General features: G+C 43.4%; 1 protein-coding gene across 1 annotated transcript in view; it reads right to left on the reverse strand.

The window, feature by feature from the left end:
- Positions 1-3,910: 3,910 nt before the first annotated feature.
- ZHX2 (zinc fingers and homeoboxes 2) overlaps positions 3,911-20,202 on the reverse strand; it is a 90,772-nt gene continuing 74,480 nt past the window's right edge. Inside the window, exons 3-4 of the mRNA XM_077493273.1 lie at positions 16,973-19,487; positions 3,911-4,979 (exon numbers count right to left, since the gene is read on the reverse strand). Coding sequence (XP_077349399.1) covers positions 4,974-4,979; positions 16,973-19,348 — 2,382 coding nt within the window. The 5' untranslated portion in view covers positions 19,349-19,487 and the 3' untranslated portion in view covers positions 3,911-4,973. The remainder of the gene's footprint in view (positions 4,980-16,972; positions 19,488-20,202) is intronic.

Below are 20,202 nucleotides of genomic sequence, written 5' to 3' on the forward strand. Positions count from 1 at the left end.
AAAACGCTTAAAAACGCAGATAATGATCAAAAAGGCGGCTCGCCAGCATTTTCTGACGTTTTTGATCCATTGAAAAAAAAAAAGAAAAGGCCATTGCAAAAACGTTGAAAAACGCATTACAAAGCTTCTGGTGTTATTATAACGATATTTTAACACCCAGTGTGCAGGAGGCCTAAAAATGCAACTAAAAAAAATGTAAATTTCAAACCCTTTTTTTCTTTTTTTGGTAATGCATTAGAATGTCTGTAAAGTTTTTATTCTTATCTGTGTTCAGTGATATCTCCCTCATTTTCTGTTATAGAAGTTGGGTGAATCCATCCAAAGGTGACACAGACATGAATATTAAAAAAAAAAAAAAAAAAAAAGCACCATATTGGTAAATGGATGAAGGTTTAGAACTTTCGAGGTTTGTGTTGTCTGTGGGGGACACCTGATGAGTACCCCTTACATAACTTGTCCCCTTGACTCACTACTGATGCAAGGAGGGACTCCGATAGGCACACCTGATATAAGAGAGCACAGGTTCTGTTTATTCATCCTAAGGCCGGCCTTACATGGGTTGAATTCTGAAAGAATTTGCTTTTGGAAAATCTCATTGAAGAATTTTTCGCACCAGTGGTGGGCCGCACCAATGTACGATTTTCATGGCGCCATCGAATTTGAGCGATCGGACATGTTGGAAATTCTTTAAAAAACAAACTATTTTCTAATCAATGATGAGAGAATCGTGCGAGAAATATAATCGTAAAAGAAATGAGCATGAGTGCAAGAAAATAAAATTCTCAGAAAGAAAAAAAAAAAAAAGATTCCCGGCCACGAAAATAATTTTCTGTAGTAACATGAGGTGAAATTGAAAGCTTGGTTGGTGGAATTTTGAAATCTATATCCAAGTCTATAGTGAATCACAAAAAAAAAATGCACAAAACCTTCAGAATTTTGAAAGAAAATTTGTTCAGAATTCGATCCATGCATGGCCTGCATAATACATACTAGAAATCTTGGTTCCTTTCTGCATTGCCTCTGCACTACCTGTCAGACGTTACTTCCAGGTTGTGACTCGTGGTACAGAAGTGAACAGGGAATACTGGTTCCATGCATCTCTGTCACTACGGCTGCAAGTAAAGATTATTTTCATAATCGATTAGTTGGCCGATTATTTTAATTAATCAGTTAATAACCTTTAAAAAAAAAAAAAAAAAGTGTGATGTATAATTTAGTCAATAAGTTTAAAAGAAAAGGCAATTTATTCTTAAATATCTCTATGCAGTGGTAAATATAAATAACCAAGTATAAGGTTAGGTAGCAAAATATCTAATCCACTCTGAGGATAACAGACAGAAGAGAGATACCGCATATACTAGGGGTGCACCGAATTGTTTTTTTGGCTCCGAAACTGATACCAAAAATGAAAAATACACTAGGCCGAAACAGCACCGATACCGAAACATATTTAAAAAAAAAAAAAAAATTTTGTACAAGAGATGGTCAGAGACTGGGGACATGGTACAGGAGACGGTCAGAGACAGAGGACGTGGTACAGGAGATGGCCAGAAACTTCACACATGATACAAGAGATACAGTGATACATGATACAATGCAGCCTCACCAGTTGCCGTCAGATGCAGCCAGCCATTGTCCCCCGTTGCAGCCAGAGTGTCCCCCCATTGCAGCTAACCTGTTAAGAGAAGAGCTGCCTCCACCACCTGTTTGATCACAGCGCCGGGAACATCACAGCTTTCAGTTCAATAGCTGTGTGTTCCCGGCGGCGCGCCGTCAGGTACAGCCCCCCCCCCCCCCTTGTCCGGGCACTTTGATAGACAGATCATCCGTCCAATCCTGCGGGTGATCTGTCTATCAAATTGCCCGGACAAGGGGGAGGGGCTGTAAGTGATGGCACGCGCCCGGGAACATACAGCTATTGAAATGAAAGCTGTGATGTTCCCGCACTGTGATCAAACAGGTGGTGGAGGCAGCTCTCCTGCACTATAGCATGATATAGCTTTTCATGATGGGTGGCACCAGGGGCAGGGGGCGGAGCCCTGCCCCTACCCAGGCCACGCCCCATTTTCGGCTCCATTATCAGCTGTTTTTCTCTTTTGGCAAATTGCCGAAAAGGGCATTTTCAGCCGATATGTTTCGGCGGCCGAAATTTCAGCGCATCCCTAGTATATACCACTAAAGGAGAGAGATACCGTATATACCATTAGAGGGGAGAGATACCGTATATACCATTAGAGGGGAGAGATACCGTATATACCATTAGAGGGGAGAGATACCGTATATACCATTAGAAGAGATATACCATATATACTATTAAAGGGTGAATCTGGTAAATATCAGACTCCGAGATCATTTTTTTTATTTAAAAAAAAAACTAATTTCTTCCTTCAAAAAAAATAAATAAAATGTAATTTTAAGAACGTTTTTCGATTTTCTAATAATTAGTGGGGGTCAGATCGACATTCATTTTCAACCACAGTGACGGGAAAATGTGGAAATAGAAAACTTCATGGTCAATGGAATTTTCAGACACTATGTGGTTTTCGTTCAGAAATGACATTTGTTTTAAAAACAGAATGTTAAAAACAAGTGAAAATTTCAAACAACGTTCTTTCATTCAGCGAATGTACAAAGATTTTTCGTCTAAATATTTTCGCTTGAAAACTGGGCAGCATAAGGCTCGGTACATATTTATAGTTTGCTTTTGATCTGTTTCTGCAGTGCGTTTTGATTTTTGCACATGTGATTTGGTGCGATTTGCTGCAAAAATGTAGCTTTTCTGCAGCTTCTCCATTGAAGTATATTGAACCAAAAAAACACAGAAAAAAAAAAAAAAAAAAAAGTTCCTGACCCTTTCCAAATACACAGCGGCTGAAAAAAAAAAAAAAAAGCATAGATGTGAACGTAAACCATGTAAATGAAATGTAGTGCGTTTCTGCAAAAAGCATCAAAAAACACATAGAACCAGGTCTAAAGATATTTAGAAACATAATGGGGTTAAAAAAAATAAATAAATAAAATGTATCCCTTTATAGTACAAAAAAAAAAAAAATCAGATAATCACTACTGTAAGGGGTTACATTTTTTACTGTAGAACTGTGAAAATAATATTTACAGTAGAGCTGGGAGATTTTCACAAGAACAAAAAAAAAATAAAAAACTGCGATTTAATAAAAATAAAATCTCGATTCACTTTTTTTTTTTTTTTTTAATGGGACACCGCGCCGGTCCTGAGGAGCTGCGGGCAGGAGTTTTTAGGCAAGGCCGGCCTCACGGACTAGGCCTAAGCCGCGGCCTCGCCTAGAAAATCCTGCCCGCAGCACCTCAGGACCGGTGTGGTCCTGGTGGAAAAAAAAAAAAAAAAAATCGATTTGCTGAAATTTTTAATCTATTTGACCTCTCAATTCGATTCAAGATTTAAATAGATTTTTTTCCCCAGCCCTAATCTACAGTAGCGATTTGCCCCTTTTGTATTATAAAAGCTTTTAGGTTTTTTTTTTATAACCCATTGTTACTGGCCGATTAATAGATTATAAAAATGGTAATCAATTCATTTCATAATCGATTGTCAATTAGTTGTTTCAGCCCTATCTGTCATTCTACTGAAATTATGCCACCCCCCCCCCCCCCGCCCTCCATTTTTATTTTTACCTGCACCCCTGGATCAGATAGGCTAGATTTGGCTCTGCTTGCACAAGCGTACGCTATAGAACACTCTGGTGAATGAGGCTTAAGCCCCACTTTTGTTCATGGAAGGAGATAAAATCTTTACCAATTTTTAAAATGACAGCAAACACAAGGTTACAGATAAATACCTATAAATATATACAAAACGGAGAGAGAGAAAAAAAAAAAAACACAACACCACTTTTTCAATAGCAGCAGAAATATAAAGAAATGCTATTAAATCTTATGAACAAAGCAATAAAAATGGTTTTATTTAAATTATCTTTTGTAAGTTTTATTCAAACCTCCTAGTATATTTGTGCAGTGTACTGAAATGAGAACTATTTTTTTTTTTTTTTAATCATCATATACATTTAGGAGATGAGGGATCCAAACTGAGAAAATAAAAAGTTATTCCGAAAGTGCACTCACAGGGTAGGATAACCTAGGCCTAAAACGCGACAAACAAGTCTTTAGTTGTGCTCACGTCTTTCAGATCAATTTTATATATTAAAAAAATACAAAACAAAAATTAGTCTTTCTGAAAAATTAAACTATTCCACACATACATAATATTAGCGACTCCTTTTCTACGGTCTCTCTTTAGTACTTGAAGAACGATTGGGTAAACCTAAAAACCCCAGGAAGCCCTTTTAAATTTTAAGTTTGTGTCTAAATTGGCTGAATGTTGAAACCCTGATATGCCAATGATTGGTTATTCAGGAGAAGGCAGTTCATTCTGATAGAATAAAAAAAAACAAAAAAAACAACAACAGCAGATATTAAGATATCAGGTGCTCTCCTTGAGCTGGACGTTTTGCACCCCCCTCTCCCGCTAAGAATCTGACCCTCCCAGCTCGACACCCCAATAAAGGCTGTGGTCCCATTATTCCATGGCTCTTCCACAAGGACTTAAATATATATGTTCTATATACACAACAAAAGGAACAAATTAGACAACTTAGTGGTTACTAATTCTAAACAATGCAAATTTTAATAAAAAAAAAAAAAAAAAAAAGTTGCCATATTTAAAAAAAAAAAAATAATAATAATAATTGCGTATCCAATGAATCCCACACTTGAAAGCAGTTCCAGTAAAGAGGATATGGGCAGGGGGAATTGTACAAAGTCTGAAAGGATTTTAGTTCTTTGGCAAAAAAGAACTTTTCAGTTTTACAAACAAAAGACGAGTGCATCGACAGGGGGCTGATCCAAAAACAAAAAAAAAACAGCATGAATTCTTATTGACAGTAGGAAAATAAATCTCTGCTATAATCGTCAGTATTCATGATCTTCTCCACTTGCCCTTACACCTGGGGAAAAAAGAAAAAAAAAATTAATAGGCAGCACAAAAATAAATAAAAATAAAAACCACCCCATAAAAACACTGTTTTTAAGACTTCAATCCTGATGCTTGCAATACTCCACTGGGTCCACTCCCTCCTACCTGTAGGTTATTTTAAAGCTGAACTCCAGGCAGTGGAGCTGTGCCTGCCCTGCATGGGTTAACTGCTCATTTTTTTTCTAGGGGTTCAGAGAGCAGATACACACCACCTTAATCCTCTGATCCTCCCAGCACAAGACCAGTCCCTGTGGCTCCTGTCCCCCCCTGCAGTCTTGTGCAGTGGACTGTTCCTGACATCACCAGGCCCACAGACCTGCTCTGAAAATGAGCACGTCAGGGACAGTCCACCGCTGGATCGTGGGGGAGTGCCCTTTGCCGCAAGGATTGGGCGAGTATACATTTTTCTTTTTGTCCCTGGGAAAAACGAACAGTTAGTTAAAGTGAATGTAAAGTCTTGTTTTTATTGTTCCCCATTAAACTAACTATCCTTACCTGCTCTGTGTAGTTGGTTTTGCACAGAGCAGCCCTGATCCTCCTCTTCTTGGGTCCCTGGCTGGAGCTCGAGTGCCCCCACAGCAAGCAGATTGCTATGGGGGCACCAGAGCCGAGCTACAGCTCTGTGTCCATTCAGACATAGAGCTGCCGTTCAGCCCTGACCCCTCTCTATCCTGATTGGCAGCTGCGGGAGCCAATGGTGCTGCTGCTGTGTCTCAGCCAATCAGTAGTCTCGGACGGCCGAGGGACTCCTGGACATTGCTGGATAGAGATGGGGCTCAGGTAAGTTTTAGGGGGTGCTGCTACACAAAGGTTGCTTTTTATCTTAATGCATAGAATGTAATACAATCACATACAGTGCAGACACAGCCCCCAATTGCATGGGAAAACTTTTTACGTCCAGAGTTGGGCTTTAAAGCCTAACTGAAGTGTACAGTATATGCGGCCTTGGGTTTCAGAGGTTATACTGGGATGATGCCCGCAACTGCAGGGATCATCCCGGTCCCGTTTTTTTTTTTTTTTTAGAGCGGGCGATTGGCTTTCCAGGGATAACAACCGATGCGGCTAAAAGACACTTGATTGTCATCCTGAAGTAGCGGGCATCCCTGCCTCCCACCTCTCCGACCGGGCCTCCTGTCCCACTGGGAGACCCGAGACGCGATCCGGCACTTCCAGCGTCTAGCGCCACAGACTGGAACAAAGCTGTAAATGGCTTTGTTCCAGTCTCCTGAATGCAAATACGGAAGCAACGTCACAAAGTCACTTCCGGTTTACATGGCTGCCAATGGCGCCGGATTAAAAAAAATAAAATAAAAAAAATACAGTATTCAGAATCACCATTTTTGGTGATCTGAATACTTTGAAGTGTAAAGGAGAGATTGGAGGTCTTTTAGACCCCCGATCCCTCCATAAAGAGTACCTGTCACCACCTATTACTGTCAAAAGGGATATTTACTTTCCTTGTGAAAGCAATAAAAGTGATCAATTTTTTTTTTTTTTTTTAACACAATTTAAGAATATAAAAATAAATAAATAAGAATTTTTTTTTAAAGCACTTGATTCCCGCGACCTCGTGCAGCAAAGAAAGCACATACAGAAGTCGCACTCGCATATGTAAACGCTGTTCAAATCACATGTGCGGTATTGCCGTGATTGTCAGAGCAATAATTCTATTACTAGACCTCCTCTGTAACTAACCTAGTTGTTATACCTAAAGGGTTTCACATGTACTGCCACTTTAAGGCTGGCTCCACCCAGGAGTGATGCCAAGGGTCAAGGGGTATAGTAGCCATCTTGGACACATGTAAGCAGCCTAATAAGATGTACTGTCCTGAGATGCATGTTGCAGTGTACAGTGAGTACTGGAAATAAACTTCCATTGTTCCAGAGTCTTGTGTCTCTCACAACACAGAGGATATAACAGTGGCGACGAGGATGGGATTTACAAAGTGTCTATCAGTCTGAGAGAGAGAGACAAAGACATTGTGGATTGTTACCTGGATAAAAGCAATCACAGATCCCAGCAGGAAAATGTCATTGATCGGGACATTAAGTGAATTTGATGGAGAACAGACATCCTGGAGTTCCTGGGTGGAGAGACTGGAACAGTATTTCAGTGCAAATGGCATCCCAGGTGAAAGGCAAGTAGCAGTATTTCTGACAGTGGTCGGTGCTCAGACATATGACACTCTCAGGGATCTCCTTTTTCCTGTAAAACCAGCAACTAAGACATTGGCAGAGCTCCTGACACTGTTAGAGGGTCACTTCCAGCCTAAACCACTAGAGATTGCAGAAAGATTTCGTTTTTATCAGAGGCAGCAGCAGCCAGGTGAAGAAATTAAAGCTTATGTGCTCGCCCTTCACAGACTAGCCTCTACCTGTTCTTTTGAGGAGTACCTACCTACTGCACTGAGAGATAAGTTTGTCATGGGACTGAATTGGGACTCTAGCCAAAAGAGACTGTTAACAGAGAAAGACCTTACCCTTGCAAAGGCAATTGATATAGCTTCAATGATGGAAATGGCTGTGAAAGATACAGAGGAATTGAACCCCCAGGGCAGAAGAGAAGAGGTGAAACAAGAAGTTTTCAGAACAGCAGTCAAGCCCACAGTTGCAAACTGGAAATACAGACCTCCACCAAGCCGGGGGTCAGCTTGCTACCGTTGTGGGGATACAGACCATGATCACAAAGTCTGCAGGTTTAAGGATCAGACCTGTCATAATTGTGGTAAAACAGGACATCTGAAACGAGTTTGCCGGAGCAAGAAGGTGCGAGATAAACAACCTCTGAACCCCAAGACAAAGACCTATATGGTGGGAAGATATACATCATCATCTGAGTCAGAGGATGAGGAAGTGCTCCACAGATTAGACATACATCATATGCATTCAGCACCCTCTGCAATGACTGTAGAGGTAACCATTGAGGGAAAGAAACTAAAGATGGATGTAGACACAGGAGCAGCAGTTTCAGTTATCACTCAGAAACAATGGAGACAACTTCAGACCCGAACAACTGTCCGCCCAACGCCAATCAAACTGCAGACATACTCAAAGCAGATACTCCACCCACTGGGTTATGCAAAAGTGCAGGTATTGTACAAGGGTCAGACAAAGAGACTGCCATTATACATACTAGAGAATGGGGGACCCCCTCTCTTTGGGAGAGACTGGATTGCTCACTTTGGTATGCCAGACATCGCCATAAATCCCTGTAACACTGTGACAATTCCATTAGGAGATAATGAGGGATGGGTGGTGTCCCTGAAGCAGCGGTTCCCAAAGATCTTTGATGACCAGTTGGGAAAAATAAAGCATGATTGTGTGAGACTCAAGCTGAAACCCAACGCCCAGCCTAAGTTCTTCAAAGCTCGCACAGTACCTTTCGCACTCCGAGCAGGAGTGGAAGCAGAATTAAGTCGGCTGGAGGAACAAGGTGTTATCTCAAAGGTAGAGCACAGCGAGTGGGCATCACCTGTTGTACCAGTGAAGAAAGCGAATGGGGACTTGCGCATTTGTGGCGATTTCCGCATGGCACTGAACTCCCAACTGGAAATAGACCAGTACCCTCTACCCAGAGTAGATGACATTTTTGCCTCTCTTGCAGGGGGTCAAAAGTTCACCAAGCTTGATCTCAAACAAGCATATTTACAGTTTGAGGTCCATCCTTCTTCCCACAAGTTTCTGACCATCAACACCCACAAGGGACTGTATGAGTACAATCAGATGGTGTTTGGTGTAGCCTCTGCCCCAGCCATTTGGCAACGAAAGATGGATGAGATTTTGGCGGACATTCCTTTCACTCAGTGCCTGTTAGATGACATGCTCATCACGGGACGGACGGACCAGGAACACAAGCGAAACGTGGAGCTTGTGTTGGAAAGACTCCAAGAGCAGGGTCTGAAAGTGAACTTGGCAAAATGCCAATTCATGGTGCCGAAATTGGAGTTTTGTGGCCACCTTGTGGATGCAGACGGTATACACACCACAGAAGCCAAGGTTGATGCCTTAGTCAAAGCTCCTGCCCCAACCAATGTCCAGCAGCTGCGATCATACCTTGGCTTGCTGAACTATTACCACAAATTTCTGCCAGATCTGGCACACACCTTGTTTCCGTTGAACAAGCTTTTGGAGAAACACTCCAGATGGGACTGGTCGGCTGCATGCCAACGCGCTTTTGAAGTCTCTAAGCGGAAGCTGTTGGCGTCACGCATGGTTGTTCACTATGACCTCCAGAAGCCTCTGACCTTGGCTTGTGATGCCTCACCCTATGGTCTGGGGGCTGTACTGTCTCACATCTTACCTGATGGGTCAGAAAAACCAGTGGCATTTGCCTCCAGGTTTTTGACAAAAGCAGAAAGCAATTACTCTCACATTGACAAAGAGGCTCTTGCGCTGATATGGGCAATTAAGAAGTTTCATCTTTACCTGTATGGTAGGGAATTCACCATACTGACAGACCATAAACCACTCCTTCAGATCTTTAGCCCTGACAAAGGCATCTCTCAGACTACTGCGGCCCGCCTCCAATGCTATGCCCTGTTATTGGGAGCGTACAGTTATAAAATCCAGTATCGCGGTCATGATGCCAATCCTAATGCGGACGCAATGTCCCGACTGACAGGGAGGTCAATGGACTCCTCTCCACCGGTCAAGAGTTGTCGTTACACCAGCCTGTCCTTCTTGTCTTCTGGGGAGATAGCAGCCCATACAGCCAAGGATACCTTTCTGAAAACAATACTCTCCTGGGTACGGTCCGGTTGGCCTGCAACCGTCACACAGGATTATGAACCTTATTTCCGTAGGCGTATGGAATTAACTGTGGCTGGTAACTGTGTTTTATGGGGAGACTGAGTGATCATTCCACAGACCCTCCGGAGACACATTCTGGACTTGCTACATACTGGTCATCCCGGGGGGCACACGTATAAAACAAAAGGCCCGAGGCTATGTGTGGTGGCCAAACTTAGACTCGGATATCACAACATATGTGAATGCTTGTGCTGGATGTGCACAAACTGCAAGAGACCCTCCTCGAGGGTGCGTCCAGCCCTGGACTTGGCCCACGGTTCCTTGGTTTCGACTACACTTGGACTTTGCAGGTCCGATCAGAGGACACACCTTCTTGATCATAGTGGACGCCCATTCAAAGTGGCCTGAGGTCATTCCTGTTACTCAGCCAACAACTAAGGCAACAGTTTCCATACTGTTACATCTCGCTGCTACATTTGGATACCCCAGAGAAATCGTCACAGACAATGGTGCCCAATTCACCAGTCAGGAGTTTCAGCGTTTGACTGCCCACAACATCAAGCACAAGTTGACCGCACCTTACCACCCAGCTACAAATGGTCAAGCAGAGCGGTTTGTGCAGACTTTTAAACGCTATTTCAAAGCTACAGTGGCTACAAGTAAACAGCAGTCCCTGTCACCCCAGCAGCTGGACTCCTCCTTTTCTGCTTACAGAAACACACCACATGCAACCACCGGGAAAACTCCAGCAGAACTCCTTCTGGGTCGGCAGCCATGGACTGTTTTGGACATGCTCCGCCCACAAACAGTCCAGGAACATGTACTGCAGTCCCAAGACAAGATGGTCAAACACCATGAGGCCCCCGATTCACAGCCCAACAAAAGGTATGGGCCCGATCTTATGGGGCTTCCAACACCCGTTGGCTTCCTGCTGTCATTGCAGAGACTTTGGGACCCAAGATGTATAGGGTCTGCCTGGAAGATGGTTCCATTTGCAGAAGGCATGCGGACCAACTGCGCCCTCGTTTTCAACTGCATGAATCTCTGACGCCGGCTGAACCACCAGTGTTGCAAGGAACTGCTCCCAGCGGATCAGGATGCATGGGAACTGATGATTGGGGGGACTCTGATCTTTTGAACTCAGCTCCAACAGAGCCCTCCAGCCCTGGTCCGGAGGTTGGTTCACCCACTGAGCTGGGGGATCCCTTCTTGGCACCGCCAGTGCCCATTCCAGTCGACCCTGTTTCCTCCGATCCCGAGTCGATGGGTGCCCGCCCTCAACGACACTGTCGCCCTCCTGACCGGTTTCAGCTTCAAGTCCGGTTACGAGACTTTCGACGGGGGCCACCGAAAGTGATCCAATGACATTGTATCCCCACAACTGTCCCTGGAATCTTGCTCTCACATCTGGATGCAGGAAAAGTCCTGTGCATCTCTTGTGTTTGGAGGACTGTTATTGGACAGTTATTAGTTAATGTTTTGTGCCTTTTCTCGTTTTGTTTTTGTTTTGTTTGTTTTTTTAGGGATGGATGGAAGGTGTTATACCTAAAGGGTTTCACATGTACTGCCACTTTAAGGCTGGCTCCACCCAGGAGTGATGCCAAGGGTCAAGGGGTATAGTAGCCATCTTGGACACATGTAAGCAGCCTAATAAGATGTACTGTCCTGAGATGCATGTTGCAGTGTACAGTGAGTACTGGAAATAAACTTCCATTGTTCCATACCAGAGTCTTGTGTCTCTCACAACACAGAGGATATAACACTAGTAACCGTAAAAAAAAAAAAAAGCGCCTCCTATGGAGATTTTTAGGTACCGTAGTTTGTCGCCAGTCCACTAGTGCGTGCAATTATAAAGTGTGACATGTTTGGTATCTATTTAATTGGTGTAATATCATCTTTCACATTATACAAAAAAAATTGGGCTAACTTTACTATTTTTTTTTTTAATTCATGAAAGTGTCCCTTTTCCCAAAAAGTTGCATTTAAAACCCCGCTGCACAAATACCATGTGACATAAAATATTGCAACAATCGCCATTTAATTCTCTAATATATATATATGACAGTTGCTCTTTAAAAATGATGATTTAAATCAAGTGGATTTAAATCAAGCCTTTTTAATAGGTCCCTCCAGCCAACTCCTACGTGCTGTAGCGATGATACAAGACAGCAATTCCAACTAGTTGAATAAAACGATTTTTATTTTTTTATATTTTTTCTCCTGCCATTCCAGATTAGGGCAGTAGGTGGCACTGCAGGCAAGAGATAATTCCAGCTGCCTGTACACACTGAAACCCAGGAGCCGTCACACATGGTACCTCGTGGTATAGGGATGACGAGAGAAACTTAAAACTAATAGCTAAAAAACGTCTATAAATATTTATGGATGAGCAATCTTTGCACCTTTTATGGACACAAGTGACACCATTTAAATTATAAGTTCACCTTTTAACAAAAAATAAATAAAAAACACTTTTTTTTTTTTTTTTGCAGGTAAAAAAAAATTAAAAAAAAGCATTTACTATTTGTTTTGGGAGCCTGTAAAGCATCGCACCCACGATCAGTAGATCACCAGTGTCATGCAGGAATCCTACAGACTTCTCAGTGTATTGGTCTTCTCTTACGGACAGATACACTGTCAGGAAGAATGAAGAGCTACCAGAGCGCTCAACCGCGCCGTGGTAGTTCATTGAAATTTCAAGCCGAGAGCTGCAAAGGCTGTCAGGACTTGTAGTTTCCCATTCACAGAGGACTGTAAATGAATAACGTGGCAGAGCCCAAGATATGGGTGGAACATGAAACATGTTCCAAAAAGGTGAACTTGCATATAGTTACATAGTTAGTAAGGTTGAATAAAGACACCAGTCCATCCAGTTCAACCTGAGTGAGTGTCTACAATTATCCCTGTACATTGCACACTTACATCGGTCCCCACCCTCAAGGAGCCCACAATCCAACGTCCCCATTCATATACTAGGGCCAATTTTGTACAGAAGCTAATTAACCTACCTGCTTGTCTTTGGAGTGTGGGAGGAAACCCAGGGTACCCGGAGGAAACCCACACAGGCACAGGGAGAACATGCAAACTCCAGGCAGGCAGTGTCGTGGTTGGGATTCGAACCAGCGACCCTTTTTACTGCTAGGCGAGAGTGCTAACCTCTACACCACTGTGGTACTTATCCTTTAAAGTGTAAGTTTACCTTTACAGAAAATCTGTAAGGTGAAATTACACTGCATCCCATCCCCCCTCAGTCCCGCTGTACCCCAGTCCCGCGATCACCCGCTGTGAGACATCGGGTCACCGCCTTACTGGTCCAGGGATTTGACATCTCTGCGACTTTCTCTGCTCTTCTACAGCACCGACAGGAGGGCCTAGCCGGGTTCTGATTGGTCAGAGCTGTCCATGTGACGGCGCCAACCAATTAGAATGCCAAATGTACATACTTTTACGAGTTACGTTTAAGAGATTAAGCCTCAAGAATTTAAAATCCCGGACTGGTGAAGCGGCGACTGAATGTGTCGCAGCGGGTGATCACGGGGACTTCTGTATAGCGGGACCAGGAGGCGGTCCAGTGTAAATTCATCTTACAAATTTTCTGTAAAGGTGAACTTATCCTTTAAGGATGAATTGTCTGAACATTTAAAGTGACACCTTTTCAGCATGCCCCCATTGGCTGCTCCTTCCTCAAGGGACACAAAATAACCCAGTGCCTCTACTGTAGGTATATGTGACCTCCTCCCGTGTGACAGTGCGGACAAGTAAGAACTAGGCCCGAGCACTGCCAGAGGGATGTCACTACTCCCTCTAGGCTTCATCAATAGCCAAACACTGGGTATTTAGGTGGCCACTGCAATGGAGGAAAGGAGTGGCAGGTAGAGGACTGCAAAGCTATCTGTCAGTAGGGGGGTGGGGCGGGCATAAAACTTTCAATTTTCCCTGAAAAGGTCCAGTATCTCTTAAAATAAAACCTAAAAAGCCAAGTATTACCGATTATATTTCGATCCCACTGGACCAGTGCTTCCCAACCACTTTTCTTGTACCCCCAAACAGGACGTTTTGGAATTTCCCTTAGATAAAATACAGAGCCATTGATTTAAAGTACCTGTGCAAGTTGAATGAAATCCTGTAAACATGACTTGTTGGGGCCCTTTCACACGGGCCGTCCAATCAGGTCCGTCTGTCAGTTTTTCAGGTGGACCTGATCGGACCCTCTGTTCACCACTATGGAGAGGCGGATGTCAGGGGACACATGTCTGCTGACACCCGCCTCCATCCAATCTGATCCTGTCCTCAAAAAACACATGGATTGTTGGTCCTAATATCAATCTGTCAGGCGTTCCGTATCCATACGATTTCCCCATAGAGAGCGGGACTGTGTCTGTCCTGCACAGTGGAGTGGACACGGACTGGTCATCCGCCTGTTCAGCGGGCGTCAGTGGAACGATCCCCCGCTGAGCAACCAAAATCCGCTACACAGTGGTGCCCGTGGGAAATGGGCCTTAGTGGGAACTTGAGGACTAAGGTTCTGAACCACTGCCCTAGACTAAACAAGCATTAGACCTACTGCAAGGAGAATATCTGCTGCCTGCAGTTGGCCTTTAAACTGTCCATAGATATCAAAGAACAGTTAAAGTGTGGAGGTATGACCATTTCATTGTATTTTTTTTTTCCTGCAAGCTTGATGGCAATGTTGGGTTGCCATCAAGCTTGCAGGAAGCTTGATGGCAACCCAACATTGCCAGTTCACACAATGGTAGGAGGGAAGGAAAGGCACAGGGTACATACCAAAGACTTCACTGGTTAAGCTTAGGGAATAGCACCAACTAAAGGTACTTTAAAGTGGTTGTAAACCTCAGACATAAAATATTAACAAAGCATATTCCTCTATAGTGCTCTTAGAAGTGTAATTTCCCTCTTATCCAATTTGTTCCTCTGCTATCAGAATGAATCACGTCTGTCAAGTTTTCCTGACACCAAGAGAAAAAGGTGACAAGGGACGGATTTACAGCACACAGGCTGTTATTGGCAGCCTCAGCTCTGTTCCTGTGTGAAGGGGGGGCTCCTCCAATCAGCTATCACATCTCTCCTCACTGAGCTCTGCAGAGTAACTTCAGCTCTCCGCCCCCTTTTTTTCCTGACACCACCTGTACCGATTTTCCTCACTGCTGCAAAGACCACCTATGTAACCCCCCCTTTAGATTGCAAAGCACATATAAGCATGTGGACACGAGTGAGGTCTATGAGGTCCCGAAGAAGCGGTGTGCTGGTGACATATACTGCTCATGTGCTTCTGGGGTGGCACCATCAATCCTGTCACAACACCCATTCAGCATCCAATACATTACTCTTCAGACTACGAACCAGATTAAAAAGCCCGATTTCAACTTCAGTTAATATGGCATTTAAGTCAGGTATTTTGGTTACCTACACTGAACACTAAATGTCTTTAGAATTTACAGTGCCTTGTGAAAGTATTCGGCCCCCTTGAACTTTTCAACCTTTTGCCACATTTCAGGCTTCAAACATAAAGATATAAAAATTTTATTTTTTGTGAAGAATCACCAACAAGTGGGACACAATTGTGAAGTGGAACGAAATCTATTGGATATTTTAAATTTTTTTAGCAAATAAAAAACTGAAAAGTGGTGCGTGCAAAATTATTCGGCCCCTTTACTTTCAAGTGCAGCAAACTCACTCCAGAAGTTCAGCGAGGATCTCTGAATGATCCAATGTTGTCCTAAATGACTGATGGTGATAAATAGAATCCACCTGTGTGTAATCAAGTCTCTGTATAAATGCACCTGCTCTGTGATAGTCTCAGGGTTCTGTTGAAAGCGCAGAGAGCATCATGAAGACCAAGGAACACACCAGGCAGGTCCATAATACTGTTGTGGAGAAGTTGAAAGCCGGATTTGGATACAAAAAGATTTCCCAAGCTTTAAACATCCTAAGGAGCACTGTGCAAGCGATCATTTTGAAATGGAAGGAGTATCAGACCACTGCAAATCTACCAAGACCTGGCCGTCCCTCTAAACTTTCAGCTCAGACAAGGCGAAGACTGATCAGAGATGCAGCCAAGAGGCCCATGATCACTCTGGATGAACTGCAGAGAGCTACAGCTGAGGTGGGAGAGTCTGTCCATAGGACAACAATCAGTTGTACACTGCCCAAATCTGGCCTTTATGGAAGAGTGGCAAGAAGAAAGCAATTTCTCAAAGATATCCATAAAAAGTCTCATCTAAAGTTTGCCACAAGCCCCCTGGGAGACACACCAAACATGTGGAAGAAGGTGCTCTGGTCAGATGAAACCAAAATCAAACTTTTTGCCCACAATGCAAAACGATATGTTTGGCGTAAAAGCAACACAGCTCATCACCCTCAACACACCATCCCCACTGTCAAACATTGTGGTGGCAGCATCATGGTTTGGGCCTGCTTTTCTTCAGCAGGGACAGGGAAGATGGTTAAAATTGAGGGGAAGATGGATGCAGCCAAATACAGGACCATTCTGGATGAAAACCTGTTGGAGTCTGCAAAAGACCTGAAACTGGGACGGAGATTTATCTTCCAACAAGGCAATGATCCCAAACATACAGCAAAATCTACAAAGGAATGGTTCACAAATAAACGTATCCAGGTGTTAGAATGGCCAAGTCAAAGTCCAGACCTGAATCCAATCGAGAATCTGTGGAAAGAGCTGAAAACTGCTGTTCACAAACGCTCTCCATCCAACCTCACTGAGCTCGAGCTGTTTTGCAAGGAAGAATGGGCAAGAATTTCAGTCTCTCGATGTGCAAAACTGATAGAGACATACCCCAAGCGACTTGCAGCTGTAATCGCAGCAAAAAATGGCTCTACAAAGTATTAACACAAGGGGGGCGAATAATTTTGCACGCCCCACTTTTCATTTTTTTATTAGTTAAAAAAGTTTCAAAAATCCAATAGATTTCGTTGCACTTCACAATTGTGTCCCACTTGTTGGTGATTCTTCACAAAAAATAAAAATTTTATATCTTTATGTTTGAAGCCTGAAATGTGGCAAAAGGTTGAAAAGTTCAAGGGGGCCGAATACTTTCGCAAGGCACTGTATAACCTAAATGGTTTCCTACTCTGAAAATTTTTTATGACATGGTTCATTAGTATCAATATTAGCGAGAAGCAAAAGCACACAAAATTTACTCTTTTCAACATATTGCTTATCTTTGTGTTAATTACCTGGTTAGAGTCCTCATTGGGAGTATTTTCATACTCATAGTCCACCGTGTCATCTAGGGTATCCTGTCCAGTATGGCTCCAGCTGTCTCCACCATCTGAAATAATGTCCTCATCATCATGTAATGACCTGTTCCAGTCCTTGGGTTCACTCTCCGTATCGTATTTATCATCCTGATCAATGTCGAGCTGATCTTGAGCCGCCTGTTCCTGCATTTCCCCTAAACAAACCTTGACTTGCTCAGAATTCATTTTAGTCTTGAGCATAAGAAGATCAAGGTCCTCTTCGTGCAGCTGGCCATATTCCTGGAAATACTCCACTAGAATCTCTTTGCCTGCCTTTGTGGCCGACACCATTTTGATGAACCTTTTCCGCTCTTCTAAAGAGCGTTCATAATTTTTGCGGTATTGCTCCATCCATCTTAAACTGCCAGTTCGGAGAACACAGCGGTGATCCTTAAACCATTTTACAATTTCCGTCCTAACGAGCCCAGTCTGTGCTGCTAGTTGGTCATACTCCTGTGGAGACGGCCACTGGGTTCTTGCAAAGGTACTTTTTAACAGGTGAAGCTGCTCCTGTCTTGATTTGATCTGTGGGGAAGAGCCCCCAGAATGTGTTGTTGCCCCGTTGATAAATCCATCATTTTCAGAGCCCATAGAGTCTAAAACTTCTTGCTCCACAGAATCTTTCATCTTCCTTCTATCGGAGAACCACAAATCGATGTCCCTTCTGGACAATTTTGCCTCCGATCGCAAGCGATCAATTTCCGCTTGTGTGGGATACGGGCTTTTTGCAAAACTGTTTTCAAGACACTGAATTTGATCCTCTGTCGTCAGTGCAGCAGCCTTCCGGCCCAAATCCCTGTAATGATAAGGGCGACGGGTCCGGCCAGACAGCTGGTCTTTGATTAAGGTTTCACTGGTGATATTAACAAGACCTCTCTGGCTTCTATACCTATGGTCGCTAAACCATTTCTTAATTTCACTTCTGGGCAAGCCAGTGGCATCTATTAACCTGTAAACTTCGGCATCATCAGGGAACTGGCTTATGACAAAACTAGCTTTCAAAAGCGCTATCTGTTCATGGGTCTTTTTGCGCTCATGCCTTGAGGACACAGAATGTAACCTGTGAGTAGATGGAGATGGAACCTGTCCGGTACTCTGACGCTTTGGCTCAGGAGCCTCTTGGGGGCTCTGCATGGTGCGTTTCTGGGTTTGACTTGGAGTAGTGCCAATACTAACAGGGACGGAAGGAACCGTAACCACAGGAGCATTTGTTACTTGAGTAAAAACTAGACCGGGCTGACCGATGAATTGACACGGTACTGCAGTCTGGATGATCGGCTGTGCAATTTTAGCCGTAGTAGTTAAGGGGGCTGGTAATACTGTGAAGGTCTGGGGAACAGACTGAATAGTCCCATTGAACATTTTCTTTCTGGCCTCCTCTACCTCTTCTGGGGACCAACTTATACCATGCTTTAATCTCTGGGTAGCAAACCAGATTCTGATTTGCTCTTCAGGATGTTTTGAAGCCGCAGTCAACCATGACAGCTCTGCTTGTGTTGGGTAAGGAAATTTGTTAAATGAACTGATCAAAGTTACATTAGTGTCAAGAGCTGAGTTATATTTGTTGCTGTTCAGGGGCACCGCAACTTTTGGAAGAAGGTGGATGTTGGGTGGGAGTTGAACAGACGGCATGACGTGAGTTAGACCATCCCCAGAAATGCCGTTTATTTCTGGGAGAGATGCACTGATGCCAAACTGAAAGTCAAGCAAAGATTCCTCGTTCCTCCTTGATGTCCTCCTTCCATCCAATCGGCTTTTTCCAAGCTTCATAATGGGCATTTTAGGCATCGATATGCCTGACGCATTATCATCAGTCTCCGTGTTGTCGTGGGTGCTAGAAACATCACCACCACCACCCTCAATGGATTGTTCTAAGATAGTCTGATTATTGCGCTTCATGAGTTTTAATTTGAAGTTGCTCTCTCCGGGGTGATTCTTTGAATTGTGGTCGGATAGAGAATCATATTTTTTTGTTGTGAAGTTACATTCAGCACAAACATAAAGAGGATTAAGAATGACGTTCGGGTGTTGCATATCTACATGTTCAGTAAATTCATTAAGGTTCTGTGTTACGTATGGACAATACTTGCACTCGTAACCACCCTGAAGCCTTCTAGATTGATTTTCAGGAGGCTTACTTTCCACCACTTCATTGTTCTCAGCTGCCTTTTCTTTGTCCCCAGCCCAGTCTTTCTTGATTTCAGGACTGGGTGTATTAGCATTACTTCCAATGTCCATATCCTGATCATCTTGGTCCACAAGCTCAGAGGCCCGGACCATGCACGGTGTTGTAGATTTTCTCTTACTAGCCATGCTGCTCCTTTACTACTTCTTCAGTAGGAGGTTGAACAAAAAAAAAAAAAAAAACTTTTATAAGTTTATAATCCACAGATCATCCAGGATGAATTGTATTGTACTTCTGGAATCTGCATAGGTTTGGAATTTGTTACACCTGTGGGAAAAAAAAAATACATTAGTATTTAGCTTCCAGTACAGATATCAGCCATCAGGTATTTGTATTCTATCATCTTAAAAAGAGCGAGTTCACATGAGTGTGTTCTGTGGCTTTCAAACCTGCCTGCTTTGCTCTTGCACAATTATACAATTTTTTGGGATAAAGTAGACCAGTAGTTGCAAACACAGGGCCTCAACTGCAGTCCTTGACATCCCAAGGGGCACATGTTGAATATTCAATTTATTTAGTGACAGGTTACATTAAACTTCTCAAGATCACATCCATGATAGCTCCTTTTTTTAAATGAATGCTCCCACTACTGGCTGCTGGGCCTGAGGGCTGTACTATAAGACAGAGGGCGCAGATTAGGCAACATTGGAGTACAGAATGGCTAAAACCCATCAAGTGGATCCAAGGCGGGATTCAACAAAGCTGGGGACCAGCTGCAGGTTGGACCCCTCAAGTCATAAAAGACACTACTGAACTTTTTGGTTCCCTAGACTCTACTTATGAGATATGACTTTTGGGTAGACTGACCATTTACCAATTTCTAGTGGAGAAATGTTACAGCTGAACTCCTAATAGAAAAGTTAACCTTGCAATGCTCCATCCAATGCTTAGACTAGTGTAGATTTTTGGGGTTGGAGACCATGCTGGACTGACTCATGCAATCACTGGTCATGGGTGGGTGATGGGAGTGGGCGGGGGAGAA

Source organism: Lithobates pipiens, unplaced genomic scaffold (genome assembly GCF_037356315.1).
Source record: "Lithobates pipiens isolate NorthernLeopardFrog02 unplaced genomic scaffold, aLitPip1_a1.2 Scaffold_19, whole genome shotgun sequence".
NCBI classification, from domain to species: domain Eukaryota; kingdom Metazoa; phylum Chordata; class Amphibia; order Anura; family Ranidae; genus Lithobates; species Lithobates pipiens.